Genomic DNA, 15,040 nt, shown 5'->3' on the forward strand with positions numbered 1-15,040 from the left:
AGAAAATTAATTGAATTGATTTGACAAATGCTGGCAGACCCAGGGAGCAAGTGTGTGCATACCAGGAAGGACTGCTCCAGAGAAAGCCTGGAGGGGCTGCTCTCACTTCTGCTCCTTGCTCATGTATTTTTCTTTCCCCTGAAACTGCTAGGAGCTGGAGAGCTAGTGACAGGGCTGCATTTCGTCCCAGAGCAAACCCATGCGTTCTGGAGCATCCTAACAGCCCTTCACCATCTGGCTGTGCCTGCTCTGGGCAAATTTAGCACCTAGCTGGTGTGCTGCTTTATCAGGAGTGCTGTGATTTCAGGAGAGTGATAAACTCACACTGCAATAGCACACCTTGGTGCTGCTGCTGCTGCACGGAAACGGTTCTCCCCGGGGCACCGGGGACTTGGCAGAGGCGCTGGTGCAAACAGGATAAGGGATGTTAGGTAACTGGTGTGTTTCACAGGCTGAGCTTCAATATTGAAAGAGCAGCATCCAGGCATCACAGGGGCTTAAAGCTATCTTAGATCTTACAATGTTTTCCCCTCTGTGGGCTGGGTTTGCCTGGGGACCTCACTTCAGCAGCGATGGGATCTGTGGGTTTGGAACGCGTCTTAATGCACCACGTCCTTCCTCTCTCTTGTCCAAGTAAAAGGAGTTTTAATTTTTCATCTCGATTGCAGGCTTGTGATCTGGAATAGACGTTCTTGTACTGAAAAGCATCCACTTTTAGATCCGTTCCTGGGGGTATAGGATGACAAAGGCAAGCACAGCTGGATCCCAGCGGTGGTTTGCATTTCAGTAGTCACTCCAGGCAGCCAGCAAACCTCAGAAACGCCTGGCAGCTCCCAGAAGACTCCCTTTCCACGGGCTGGTGAAGCCAAGCAAGACATTTTGTGCTGCTATTCACCACTTAGCTTGGAACAGCAATTTCAGTCTGTGGCACGGGTATGTAAAGAGGTGCCTGCTCCCAGCATGCCGGGTTGGGAGCGGGGTCCCTGGACTTAACACCTGGCAAACAGGTTCAGCTGTTACCCCCCAACTGCTGGGGTAGTTGTTACCCCCCTGAAAATTGCTGTTGTAGTGGAAGAAAAAGTTATCTCTCACCCTCCAGGGATTTGGCAAAGACGCTGGCACGAAAATAGTTTGTAATGAGCTCTAAGACATATTAATGAAGAGAAGTATAATTATTATTCCTGAGTTCAATTACAGCCCTTGGATTACAAATACTCTCCCACAATCCCTCAAGAAAGAAATGCATCTTGTCTCTGCAATTCAATAAACTTGATATCGAGGGAAGGGAAAGGGATTAAACTGCAGAGGAAAGAATTGCTTCAACTTGAATCTGGTGTCCCCTCTCATCCTCCTGACCGGCTCCCTGTGCTTTGGGGAGCAGGATCCCTGCTCAGCACAGTGCAAATAGTCCTTGGGAACTGGTGGTTGGCTTCCTTCCAGAGTCTCCGGCATCTGTAATGCAGCACTTGCCATGTTAGTAGAATCTAATAAACTCCTCTCTGAAATATTTATGGAGGTGCACACCTGTACATTTCTCTTTCCCAAAGATGCAACCTCGGCACTTCTTCAGGGGTTTTTTCTTCCCCTGGTTACTGAGCGTAGAGATAAAACTGGGGAACTCACATGTTTCCCACCAAGGAGCGTGACCGAAAGTGCTGAGGAATGTGTAGCTGCAGATGCAGAGTGCTGCCACGGGTCAAGTGCTGGGGAAGCTGCACGCTGAGGGCAGGGAGCCTGACCTGGGCTGCGCAGTGAGACGTCAGACAGTGGCAAACACAGCCTGCTCTTGGGAGAGCAGCAAGATCTGTGGGCTGGAGGAGCTACTGATGTGCCTCTGGGCTTCTTGGACAGAGAGGCTTGCCTCTGGAGAGCTTTGAAGGAAGCAGGAGCCAGCACTGAGCTACGAGGGCTCTGCATTCCTTTCACTTGCCGTGAGAAATCCATTCCCGAGAGGATCACCCTGACATGGATGCTGGGTGGGGAAGGACCAGGCTCCCCCCAGGGTCAGAGCAGCTCTGCTGGCTTTGACGCTAGCAGAGCAGAGTCTGTTCATGTCCAGGGGCACAGAACAATGCTGCTACCTGGGAAGGTGTCACTGCTCCCTCCTGCATCCCAGCACAGGATGCTCCAGGGCCGGGGGTTCAGCATAGCTCTAAACCCCTAAAATCTACCCTGAAACACTTCTGGTGTGAGAATGCACTGACTTGGGCAGGAGAGCGGGAGTGATGTTGTGGCTGTTTTTCTGCAAGACATGAGGAAGGGAGGACAAGCCTATGAGCACACCCGGCGACTGCGATGGCAGCAGCATGGGGTGGGTACCAGCTGCCTTTGAGCTTGAGCAGGAGCTTGGCTTCTGTTCCCAAGAAGCAGGATGACACAGTCAGCGCCACGCGTATTGTCTCAGCTTCTCCTTAAACATGGCTATTGTCTGCAGGCAGCGTGGTTTGCCTGCCTGTGCGAGTCGGCTCTGGGAATGACAGAGCTGATGCTTGTTTAAATCCTCTCAGAACCTGCTATCTGAATACATTTCCTCTGCAGCCCGAGCGCTGGTACATCTTCCCTCCCTCACCTGGTTTACACACTGTTTCAGGGCTCGCTTTTGATCGCGCTGGGTGTAGGACGCCTGTTCGTACTGAGAACCCTACTTCTTTATTCCTGCAAGTGTGCTACCCGTGGGGAAACCTTTGTCCAAATAATCTCAGATTCCCCAAAGAGAGAGAGCTGCCGGCTTGGCTTTCTAGTTGAAGTGACAGCAAGGAACATATAGATTTATTCTTCTATTCATCGGTGGCTTTCTGTTCGTGTATCCTCACAGCAAATCAAAGTGTCACAACAACATCTGTGGAATGGCAGCCCTGGCTTCTGGTCACCAGGTGGACATCTGAAGAGCAGGTATTTTTAGTTGAAAGGGATAACCAGCAAGGGTTATTTAGTGCAGACAACCCAGGACATACGGTAAGAAGCAGCTGCAATGCAGAAACTTTTCCTTGAATCCAAGAGGACTGGAATTACAGGGCAGCCCCTGGCACTGCTGCATCTCTGCCATGTGCCAGGCAGCCCCAGGCCTTGCTGGCATCACCAAAGCAGAGCCACCAAGAGCACCAAGAGAGGCTCCTTCCAGTGATGGCTCAGGGCTCCTGGCTGAGCTCAGGCAACTGATGTCTGAGTCCAGAGAGCAGTCTGCATCACCACGCACCTGCCCTGGCTGTGGGAAGAGGCACAGAGAGGACAGAAGGATGTGGCAGCCAAGCTTCTAGCTATACAACAGCATCTATGTTACTAGATTACTTTTAAGCTCTAAGCCTTCTTCCTATGTTTTATTTAATTCCACCTTAGATCAGGTATTAAGCAGCACCAGGGCACGCAGACACTATCGGAGCCCTGGAAACTCACTGCCTGTGCAGGAGGTCTTTGTCAAAGTACCAAATTAATCCATCCCTGAAGGGCAGCCACTGCACACCCAGCAGTGTCTGGACATTCTCACCACGGCACACAAGTGGTGTGGGTGGTAGGACCCACCCTGACCCCACCAAGATGCGGGAGATGATCCCAGTGCTGTTAACTCTTGGAAAAAAAACAAGCTTCAAACGAGTCAGTACGCAGGAGATCCACCAGTGAGTTCTTGATGGAGGCATGCTTGCATGTAGAAAATACTTAAACAGATTGTAATGAAGATCTGGCTTCATTACTGGAGCCTCACAGGGCTGATAACTGAATTGCTCCTGTTGCACTGCAGTCCCCAGTTGGAGTGAATGTGCAAACGCACGGCACTCTAGGACGCCGGAGCGGTTGTCTTAGCATGAATCCTGCCAATGGTACAATATTGCTTGCTGTTGCATGAACAGAACATGTCTCCTCTGATTGTTTTTCCCTGCTCTTTTGAGATGGATGCTGCGTGAGGGTCCCCACTGGCAGAAGGTCCTCTCTGAGGTGCAGTTACAGCTCTTTCTACGTAACCTCTGCCATCGGCAATGGAGGGTAAAGAAAAACGAATCAACCTAAGTGCTTTTTGGGTGAAGTTTGCTCCTTTTCTGGAAGGAGTCTGCGAGACTTGACAGGAGACTGACCTCAGTGGCCTGTTCATGGTCCTGCTCTAGGGCCTTTCTACTGTAATTAATTAATTATCCTTTTGGAATGTGGGGAGCTATCGAATCGCGATAGCATCCCTGTACCAGCCTAAACTCCTACTCCTGTCTGATACCAAGGATAAAGCTGCCTCTTGAGGGAGATGCTGATGGCTTTTTGCTCTGCTAGGACAGTGCTGCCTGGCCCATCTCAGCCTGGCAATCACTGCAGGAGGGCTGTGCACAGCTCGCTGTGTCAGGCTCAGTGCCCTTCAGGCACATTTCAGGCATGCACAGCTCATGCAGGCTGGTCACTTCTTGGGTCTTCCCACCGCACCACATCCCGTGACGTTTCTGCTACCAGTCCCGCAGTCTGAGCAAAGTGCTGCGAAGTGGAGAAGCTGGGGAGAGGAGACAAATGCGACCCTGAGGAGCAGAGAGACTTGAAAAGCAATAAACACCCCAGAGCCTCAAGTCACCCCCTCACCAGCTGCTCCCCTGCTTTCCCACGGCACTCCCCAGCCTTGGGAGCAGGCATGAAGTGGAACAAATCCTCAGTGAGGATGACTCCTTGACGGAGCAGCACGCTTTCCCAATGGCAACAGACTTGTCCCGTGCTATTTTGCCAGTGCTAGCAGGGCCTGACTAATTCTGATGGGGACAGGAAGAATTTGCTGTCACCTGCAGACAACAGAGGGAAGAAGATAATTCATTCCCATCCCCAAAGCAACCTCTGCGGGTGGGTTTTGAGACAGGTTTCCAACTGTCTCCCTTTGGAGACCACCAAGCAGGCTTCAAAGAATCCTTTATATTTTTAGCAGCAGCATAATAGTGGTGGAAATTCAATAAGCTTCAACATCAAATATTTATCCCATGACACTGGCTCAAGTAATTTAAGCTGCTGAAATCAACATTGTGGGTTTATTTTTAATGAGCCCCGTGTAAAACAGCATCCTCTGACACTGTCAGGTGTGTGTGGAAGAGACTTGTGTATGCTCAGAGTGGTTTTAAGGGATGTACAGGGCTTTCCAATGTGATCCCAGTCACTGGTGGAGACCTGGTGATGGCCATGGATAGGAGAGCCATGGGTGGCTCTGGGTGCTGCGTTGCTGGTGGAACACTGACCCCCAGTGTCAAGCGAGCTGCTGCCCGAGCTTTGCTCCTGGGAGCAGCTGCGCAGGGAACAACGTTAAAGCGACTCTTGGTTTGGGTGGGAATTAAATTAGAACCCTGCAGCGAAAGGGTATAAAAAAGAAGCAAGCAGTGGGACGAGGCTGTTGGCTTGCATGGCTGCAGTTAGAGCAACTATTGCATTAAGTGGGGAAAAGATGCCCGTAAGCTGCTGTTCTGCTCTTGAACAGCAAGGCTGAGTTCTCGCAGCCCAGGTAATGGGATTCCTGGAGCACGGGTAACGATTCAGTCTCAGTGGGATGCTTTGTGCTGGGAGAGGTTTACTTGCATTCCTGAAACGCTTTAAACATCAACCCTGCCCAAAGCAATTAAGGTCTTTGGGAGGGTGGGAAACCTTGGGCAGATGCGGTGCCCTGAATTCAGGAGTTGGTGTTTGCTGAGCGCTTTGGGAAGGATTTGCCCTATAAACACTAGAGATTGTCATGAAAATTGCCTGTGTGCAGCAACAGAAGGGTGGACACAACTGCCAGCAGCGAGGGTCCTTGTGCCACTTGTCAGGGAGCAGAGCTTCCTCCTGCATCCTCCCCGGGGGCTGCTCCTGGAGAAGAATTCAGCCACCTTCTCTAAAAATACCATTCCCATAGCAGGAAAAGACTAGCCCGTGCTCCTGCTGGGTGACTCTGTAGTTTGACAGACCTCTCACTCAACAGTTAGCAGCCAGCATGTTTACAGGCAGCGGTTTGGGGTTTTTTTTGGCTCCTGTCCCTAGCATGTCACTACTGGTTAGCCAAATGAACTGGGAGGATTCTAACAGACAGGGATGCTGCTGCAAGTGACAGGCACAGAGACAAATGCTGCGAGAAGCTGATTTACACATTGTGTTTTGCAGCCCGAACCTCCCTTCCTGCTCAAGCAGCTCATCAGCTGCCGCTTTCTACCCCGCCGGCCAGCTTTCCTAAAAGGAGACATGGTTTTGGGGCAGAACGCTGTGAATTCAGTACTAAAGCTCTACAAGGAAGCCCTGGCATCCCAGCTCTGTCCCTTGGAAGTGTCTGAGGCCACCCGGCATGGTCCGAGGCGGCTGCAGATATCCACCCACATGCTGCTGCAGACAGCGTGCCCGCATCCGTGCTGGGTCATCCGAGCACACGAGGCTGCTTAGGGCTTAGCTGCCCCTGCCTGAATCGCTCTAATATGCACATCAATTTTACCAAGTGGTGTAAAGAATGAGAAACATGCAGTGTTGGGAAAAGGATTTATTAAAATTCTCCAAATTTTCTGACTATTTTCAGCTCACTGGGGACATGAAAACAGCCCCGTTTTCCAGCTGCAGAAATGCTGCTCTTCAGCCAGTCCTAGTCGTCTTCTGCTTATGAGACAGTGTTAACTTTTCCCCACAATCATCTGGATTCCGTGGCTACGAGCAGCAACACTGTAAGAGAGCAGAGCAAGTCGTGAAGCTTTTTGAGGAGAATATGAATTATCTCAGCCAGAGAATGAAGCACAGAAGGACCCCTGAGCACCAGGAGAAATTGCAGAACAACGTGTCAGGCATGTCTCTGAACCTGTGCCGCTTAACTGGGAGACTTTCTGCTTTTGAGAAAAAATGTCTCACTTGAATATCCCCCTAGGAACAGTCTTGCCATTTATTTCTGCGATTTAAATTGTTGCTCGTGTTTTGGAAGGCCAGGATGAATGGACAAGCTTTTTATCGGTTTTCTTCGACTGAGGAGCACTCGGTCAAACCACTGAGACTTGCGGTACGGCTCTGCAATGAGCAAGAACATTAATGGCTGCTGTAAGGAAACGCGCTCCTCTGGCCACGGCTGGACTGAATTATAAAAATCCCCACAGCGTCCCCAAAGCTCCGAATTAGCAGAGGAGCGAGCTGGGGTTTAGTGATGGATAGAGCCCCCGGGCTCCACTGCGGCGGACGCTGCCGTCCCTCCTCCGGTGGGGACTGTCAGGGCACGCAGTACCCACAATTTCTCGCCACAGGCACACGTGCTACCTCGCCTCCCCCAATAAAACAAGTGAAGTTAATTAGATACTTAAATCTAAGTGTCAGGCTGCTTGGCTACCCAGAAATTCATCTGCTATTGTCAGAGGCCTTGAAGTTAAAGAGGGATTTGAGTTACTGACATAATTTGCTCCCTGAGGGCTGTGGGGACGAATGGAGAGGCATAACTGAGTAATAACTCCCTGGCTGCCTGTCCTCCAAGGGGAGCAAGCAGTGCTTCAGAAGGAAGACACAATGGGATGCAAAAGATCCACAACATTTATAACCCACATGGCAATCAGGCAGAGTTTGTTGGGGTTTTTTCCCCAGGCAGAGTTTGTTGGGGTTCTGCCCAGTTTGCTTGGGTTCTTTCGTCAGGCAGAGTTTGTTTGGGTTCTTTCCTCAGGCAGAGTTTGTTGGGGTTTTTTTCTCAGGCAGAGTCTGTTGGGGTTCTTCCCAGGCAGAGCTTTTTGGGGTTCCTTCCCCAGGCAGCAGCCCACCGTGGGATATGGAAACAAGTTTCACCTGTTTCTACTTCGCTGGGGCTCATTTTAACCTAACACAGCGCTGCCTGCGGGCCACACCCGACCTCGGGGCCTGCGTGACGGACCCGGGCGGGCCGCCCTGCTCACAGCAGGGTATATAAACGAGCTCCCCAGGCCGGGACCCTGTTTTGCCCTCCTCGTTCCGTGGGACCCCGGCGGACAAGAGGGCGGTGGCGCGGCCCCGGGCCGCTGAGGCGGTTGGCGCCACAAGATGGCGAGCGCGGGCTCCCGCGCCCTCCCCAAGATGGCGGCGGGCAGCCGAACGCGGGGCCGGGGCCGCACGGAGCCCCGCGGCCCGGCTGTCCCAGGGCGGCGGCGACCTCCTCCGCGCGGGGCGAAGGGCTCCTCGAAGGGCGGTCGCCCGGCAGCCGCCTCCGCTCAGCCCGCAGGGGAAGCGCCGGCCTGTCGTCAGCAGCGTGGAGGCCTCCGGACACCGAGCCTGGTAGGAGCGACGGGGTCTGAGGCGGCCGGGGGCGAGGGCTGGGATGAGGCGCGGGGCTGCGGTTCGTAACAGCCGCAGACTGAGATGAGATTCACTCGGCGGGAATTACCCGGGTCACTGGGGGAAAGGCCTCGCCTTTGCTCCCTTCCCGCCGCTTCGCTACAGGTGTGTGCGGTGCTGGGGCGCACACGGGTGCAGCTTTTTGCTTCAGGTAAAGGGGGTCTGGCTGTTACCCGGCGTGTGGCGCCGCTGGCAAGGGGGGATGGTTCCTTGGGCAGCGTTCATTGCCACCCATGGCTTCCCTAGGCAAGTCTGGAAGCGGGGATTAGCAGTGCACGGTGCTGGGTTGTGCCTTGAGGAGAACTTTGCGCTGGGCTGCATGTGGCAGTTCAGTTCAAGCTCCCTGCTCCTCTCTTCCCTTCACTGATCCCAGCTTTTCAAGGCTTCATCATACGTGCCTTTTACTGATTGTTTTCCTTAGCAGTGTGGCTCTGTATCAAGGTGCTGCTTGCTGTGTTCCACGCCCAGCCTTGCAACTAAAAAGACATTGTGGTTTTATTTCGTTTTTCAAGTAAGTTTTAGGATCTGATGTTTTCTCTCACAGTCTTCTTCACGCGATGTTGCTGCGAGACAACCTTCAAAGAGGCTGAAACGTGAAAAACCTGGTCTAGAGAAGTCAGAACCAGAAGGACTTACTGGGGAAAGTGGAAGCCTTGCTGCTCTGGGGGAGACACCTGAAGCATCTCATGGGGATCCACCTGTAGAAGATCCAGGAGACAGCGACATCATTCAGCAGAAGAAAGGTGGTGACATTCCAGAGACTAATGAAGACAACCTGGAAAAGGAGGTTAATGTTTCCCTCAAGCCAGGTGCAGTGAAGTCGAGCAGTACCCCATCAAAAATGGACAGTGATGACAGTCTGCACAGTCAGGTTTGCAGTGAAGAGGAGAGCAGCAGTGAGAGTGTGCTTTCAGACACAGGTCTCACAAAGGAGGCAGTACAACCAGACAATAGTGCTTTCTTGGATGAGGACAGCAACCAGCCAATGCCACTGGACCGGTTCTTTGGAGACTGCAAGTTTATCCAGGTAAGATGATGATGGTCTGTTTGCACTTCACAGGCTCAGCCCTCTTGACTTTCACACTTTCAAACAAAACCCTCAAAATTGTAGGCAGATTGGGAGACATCTGAAGTCATACCCCTGTCCCCTAGATAGAACTGTCTTAGAGATGACATTAATTCCCCACCCAAGTTAATCCAGGTGTAAAATCTTTCTTATTTTGATTACTTACTCCAGTGCTGTAAGATAGATGTTTTTACTCATCAATAGCTGGGTTATGGAGATGCTGCATTACTCTGTCAAAATAGTCTTTTGCTGGTTATTGGTTGCTTATTCTTGGAATGGAAGTGTGTTTCTGGCCACCTCTGCTTTTGGGCTGATCAGGGGCTGGAACTTGAAATGCACATCCCAGGTCTGTTAATGCTGTAGAACTTTGGCCAGGCAATGCCACCTTCTTTTGGGCGCTCCCTGAGGATTAGTGTTCAGTGGTAGCAGTGAGGATTGGTTTGTGGAGCACTTCACCCTCTGAAAGCTACTCAAGGCTGCAGAAGGGATGCCATGAGCTGGGCCTGGTTCAGGAAACCATCCGCAAGGCTCCTGTGCTTTAGCGATGGGTTTGTGCCGCCGCTTCCAAGTGAAGAGGTGTGTGTTGGTGTCTCGTGTCGGATGTGGAAGCACGTGAGCTCCTAGTGAGGTAGGAGGTCTGCTGTGTGCTGCAACAGACTTCCCATAATGATTTACCCTTTCCTTAAAGGATCTCCCAGCAGTGGAACTCCCAAGCACCACGATGAGCAGGCGAGAATTCAGAAAGCTTCATTTCATTGCAAAGGAAGAGGAGGAGGAGGAGGAGGAAGAGGATGGTGTCTAACAACAAACTGTAAACAAACTGTACCTCTTTTCCTCTGCAGCCACGTAATGATGGTTGGCTCTGTGGCTAACATAAGGTGTCTGCATTTGCCTTTTCTCAGGCAGAGAACTGGTAGAGTTTGTTTTTCTGGAATTGGCAGATACAATATGCTCCCACAGTTATCTGGGACCAAGATTGACTTGCATGTTCAGTGATTTGGAAATAAAGTGTAAATTATCTTATTACCACTAATACTGAAGAGAAAAAGCCACAAGGAAAGGAGTAACTCTCATTGCTGGTTCAGTGTGTACCCAGGGTGAACGTTTGCTCTGGCTTCTTTTTTTTAAAACAGCCAAGAAAACTGTGTTGGAAGAAGGTCCTTTCTCTTCCCTTCTGCCACTGCAGCAGCCAGCTGACAGCACAGAGTGTGACACCAGTCTCTGGTGTGTGTGTGATGTTGCTTACACCAAACCCAGAACCCACTCGACCTCTGAAATGCAGTTCTGCTGTCAGAACTGAGCATGCCAATCACTGTGAGCTCGGTAGGGCCAATCTCTGGGAGGGAAGGGCAATGTTACTGCCTATCCTGCTGCCATGAAGCTGCCTGCTTCCCTCCTGCCAGAGCAGCAGCTTGGGCAGGTTCTCACTTGACTTCCAAGGGTTATGATTTTGGGGGTTTGCACACAGATAATGCTGGTGGTGATGAGGGAGGAACAGAATCTCCCTGCACCAGTCAGGAAACAGGGAGTGATGCTATAAGGACACATGTCAGTCCACTGCCTTTGCTCTTGTGGTTTCAGAAAACAATGAGCCACCTCAGGTGGTTTCAGGATGTGTTAGCTCACCTGATGTTTTTGATAAGACTTCTTTGAAAGTCTGGTTATGCAATAAGCTTCCAGGGCTTTATTGTTATAAATAGCTTCTCCTGTGTTTCTAAAACTATAGAGAAAATGTTATCAGCAGATGGTTTAAATAAATATTAATTCCTACAGCTATTGCCTGTTAAACATTCAGAAGTTGTAAGCCAACCACATTGTGTATGCATGACATGTTAATTTATTCACATTTCCACTCCAGCTGATGCATTGTTTCTGTCAACGATGTTTCTGGGCTCCTTTTCACTCTTAATTTTGGAACAGAAGAATCTAATTTTTTAATAGCATATTCATGGCTTTCAGCATAGCTCCACCTTGAAGTAGCTCTCCCAGCTCCCTCTCAGTGCTGTATTTGCTGCTGGCTCTAGCAAAGGTGCCCTTGCAGGGACTCTCATTTTAGTTTCAGTGCTCTGCACAGTGGCAATTTTCAGTTTGTGGGAAGCATGTCTTGTGTTTGGCATCAGAACCTCAGCTGTGGTGCCTTCCCCTCTCTGCCCAGCCTACAGGCAAGCCCTGCTACACACAGTTACCCACTAGTGCACCTCTGCCCCCACATACACACACAGACAGGTGGTGGTAGGGGTTTTATTTTTAAAAAAATTCACACTGGTTGCACTGGCAGTCCATAAAACTTCAGTTGCTATCAATACTTTTAAAAAAAATCAAGTAAAAATTCCTCTTTGTATTTTGTTCCTGAGGTAGGAAGTGTTCTACAAAAGCAGTGGTCTCTAAAGCAGCAGGTAAACATTATCAGACAGGAAGACTTTGTCTTGCCTGAAGCAAATGCAAGCTAAAGAGGCAGAGACCATTTGAAAGGAGAGGGAAAACTCTTGGGGAAAAATGGCAACAGAGGAGGAAAAAGCAAAGATTAACCATGGCATCACTCCTCGATGCACATCTAAAGCCACAGCAAACGGAGTGGCCATGGGTGAGCTGGAGCTCTGCCACTACTCACCCTCTGCATACCTGAAGTACAGCAGTTGTCTGGCTGGAAAAGGCACAGAGTGAACTCCTCCTGCTGGGGAGTCCCTGGTTTGGTGTAATGCTCAAGAAAATGGAACCTGTGAGTCCCTCAGGTTAGTCTTTAAGAAAAGGTTTTGCCCAGGTTTCAAGACTGTGGGCTGATGTTTGTCACAGCAAGGAAGATTGTGGGGTGCAATGGATGTGAGCCTCTGGCTGTGCTTCCATTCTGACTCTCAGCTGTGTTTATCACCCTTATGCTGTGATCAAAGAGGGCTTGGAGCAGGCAAGGAGGCAGGAGAGCCACTCAGCATAACAGGAATGGCTGCACTGCAAGACTGCTGTTGAATTACTTAGCAAGTCTCTCTTGCCAGGGACTCCTAAGTAAGTTTTGGAGTTAGAAACCAGAGCTATTTAAGAATGATACTACGTGATGTGACTCTTGGAAAGAGCAGAAGTCTCTTCTGGAGGCAGCACTAGGAAATGGTGTGGTTTTGCTTCTTTTTCCTATAAATTTTAGCTTTGTCACAGCTGAGATTGTGATTGGTTTTCTTATGGCAAGCAATATGTACAAGCTTTAAATTATCCACTGTAAACAGCAGCTGATAGAAGTATTCCCAGTTCACTTCTCTTCCATCTCGTGTTTTGACTGCTTCTGCCAGTTCTGGGACCACAGCACGTCTCTTCTCTATTCTGCAGCACACAAAAGAGAAAACAATATTGCCATCAGAACTTTTGTCATCATAATCAAGTCTCCATCCTCCTTTTAGCACCAGGCGGAACTTGAATTCTTTCACCATAACTAGGTTTGTGATTTTTATTTGTCTTCTCCTGAGGAAATAGCTCAGCAAATCCTGTTTCAAGTGCACAATGCCCCAAAATGGGTGTGAGGGCTTCTGCCAGAGAGAAGCCTTCGCAGAGGGGAACGTGGTGAGGAGCAGGACATTTCCATGCAAAGGAAATCAGACCAGAAGCCAAGCAGCTAAGGAGAGATGGCATTACAGTCTGTCTTTGGGATTGTATGGTACAGGAACAGCTGCAGCATCCAAGCATCTTTTATCACAACGCAGCTAACCACATGGTGTGGGGGTGTAAAGGTCCAAGGGCCTTTCCTGCCAAAAATGAGGGGTGTGAAGCAGGAGTGCTGAGGTGAAGGCTTCATACATACATGTGATCGAGGTTCCAGGTGCTGAAGAGGATTCTGCTTTCCCGGTTGCTGTAGGGGTTGATGGAATGCTTGCCTGGGCAGTCATCTCTGTCAAAAGGTCCCTGCAAAACAAGCCAGTGTGCTGCTCACCACCCCAGCATGGTCCTCTAAGGACCCACAGGTAGATCCCACCGGCCGTGCTGGCCTCATGGGATGCTGCACTAAGCAGAGCTCCACAGAACTGCGTCCTTCCTCTGGTGTCAGCACTGCTTGCAACCGACTTCAGGAGGCTGAGCTCACCTGGCAGGAGAACCATCCCTCTGTCGTGCAGAGGCGAGCTGCTGCCTCCTCTCTTCTGTCAAAGTAGCACCCGTTGTACTTCACAGATCTCAGTCTGTCAGTCATCAGGTCAACGATCTCTTTGTACTCATCTCTCGCCGCAGGATGAACATTGGAAATGAAACTGCTGACCTAGAGAAGGGAGAAACCCAGCAGTCATTCCCTGGTGCCTGTAGCAGCCCAAGGCTTGTTCCCACCATTGGTATGTCACACTGAAAGCTTTTTTATTTGCAGCAGCAGCTTGAAAATAAGTTACTTCAACAGAAACTGTTACCTCTTTCAGGTAGCTCCGTATTCTGCTTTCACAGCTGTATCGCATGTAGCTCGACTTGTTCTTAAAACGTGAGTCTAGACCTAGAGGGAGTTAGGTGGTGGTGTAACTTTGTACTGCCCAGCTGGGACCTCACCCCTTCTTCTCACAAACTCATGTGCAGAGTCAGTGTTTTCTTTGCCCTTTTCATTGTACTGGTTCAAGACTGCCCTGCTCTTAGCAAGGAAGAGGCCCGGGCAGAGCAGCTCCTGTCAGAGCAGTAGCTGACAGCATCATTAAGTGGGTTTTTTGTTAATTTGCATACACAGAAGAGTTGGTGAAAAGCAAATGGAACCGTTCAGGAGGAACTGCAACAGGGGCTTGGGGAGGGGAGGTGGAGGCAAAGGAATACAAGGAATCATCAGGAGGGGTTAGCTGGCTGATACAGGCATGTTACCAACATACTGTTAGCAAATCATTACAAGACTGTAACTGCAGACCTATGTTCATGGGGGAAACGTACTCCAGAGCAGTCTTGGATAGAACAGCATGGTTCCTGTTGCTCTGCCATTCTCTGGTCACAAACATAGGTATATTTTAAAGAAACTGGGAAACACACACTGCCCTCAGCCTCAGGACTGCCCTGACTGGGTACTGACCAGCACACCTGGGTCTTACACAGCTTTAACAATAGCAAGAGCAACAGCAGTGACCCGAGCAGAGCAGGGCCCTGCGGGATGGGCAGACAGACCTTCAAACCAGGGCTTGTCATCCTCCTTGTCCTCGGCCAGGACGTTTCCGCTCAGGTTGTGGATAAGATCCGCCAGCAGCTTCTGCCTCCTGGGGGCCCGCTCATCGGAGAGCAGCTGCCGAGCAGCCTCCACCACGGCATCTCCCTGGCTGCAGAAGGCGGCCAGGAACCGCTCGATGTCGCTGGCACCTGCGGCGGGCGAGGGGCGCCGGCTGAGGGGACCTCCAAGCCCCACCGCCGGCTGCTGCCCCCCCCCTTCTCCCCGGTCCCCCCCCCCCCCCCCACACGCCCGCCCGGCCCCGGCGCACTCACAGCCCCGCCAGGTCTCTCCGGGGCCCAGCAGCACCAGCTCCGTCTGCGGCGGCAGGGCGCGGAAGTAGCTCTCGGTCAGCTCCGTCCCGTCCTCGTAGAGGCAGAGCCGGCTGCCTGCCAAGGGAAGCTGCCCCCGGGGCCGGGTGAGACGGGCGGACAAGCCCGCGACCCCGCGCCGCCGCCGGCCCCGTCCCGCACCTGCAGCAGCCGGCAGCCCTTCCGCAGCAGCCCGTGCAGGCTCCCGGCCGCCACGCCGAACTTCCGCGGGCCGCCGCACCGGCGCAGCCGGAAGGGCCGCAGCGGCCCCGACATGATCCC

At 51.4% G+C, this 15,040-nt stretch overlaps 2 protein-coding genes across 2 annotated transcripts; one reads left to right on the top strand and one right to left on the bottom strand.

Moving 5' to 3' along the window:
* Positions 1-7,950: 7,950 nt before the first annotated feature.
* LOC311200282 (UPF0688 protein C1orf174 homolog) lies at positions 7,951-10,109 on the top strand (the record flags this gene model as incomplete). The annotated part of the gene is made up of 3 exons (XM_084274482.1): positions 7,951-8,181; positions 8,786-9,268; positions 9,996-10,109. The coding sequence occupies 3 exons, from the start codon at positions 7,951-7,953 to the stop codon at positions 10,107-10,109; spliced, it is 828 nt and encodes a 275-aa protein (XP_084130608.1).
* Positions 10,110-11,166: 1,057 nt separating this feature from the next.
* Positions 11,167-15,034, bottom strand: DFFB (DNA fragmentation factor subunit beta; the record flags this gene model as incomplete). The annotated part of the gene is given in 7 exon segments (XM_084274786.1): positions 11,167-12,616; positions 13,092-13,192; positions 13,371-13,541; positions 13,684-13,763; positions 14,411-14,599; positions 14,723-14,857; positions 14,860-15,034. Coding segments are annotated over 7 exon segments (1,068 nt in total). The 3' UTR covers positions 11,167-12,399.
* Positions 15,035-15,040: the final 6 nt, after the last annotated feature.

The sequence above is a fragment of the Gallinula chloropus genome, assembly GCF_964237585.1.
Source record: "Gallinula chloropus genome assembly, chromosome: 23".
NCBI lineage: Eukaryota > Metazoa > Chordata > Aves > Gruiformes > Rallidae > Gallinula > Gallinula chloropus.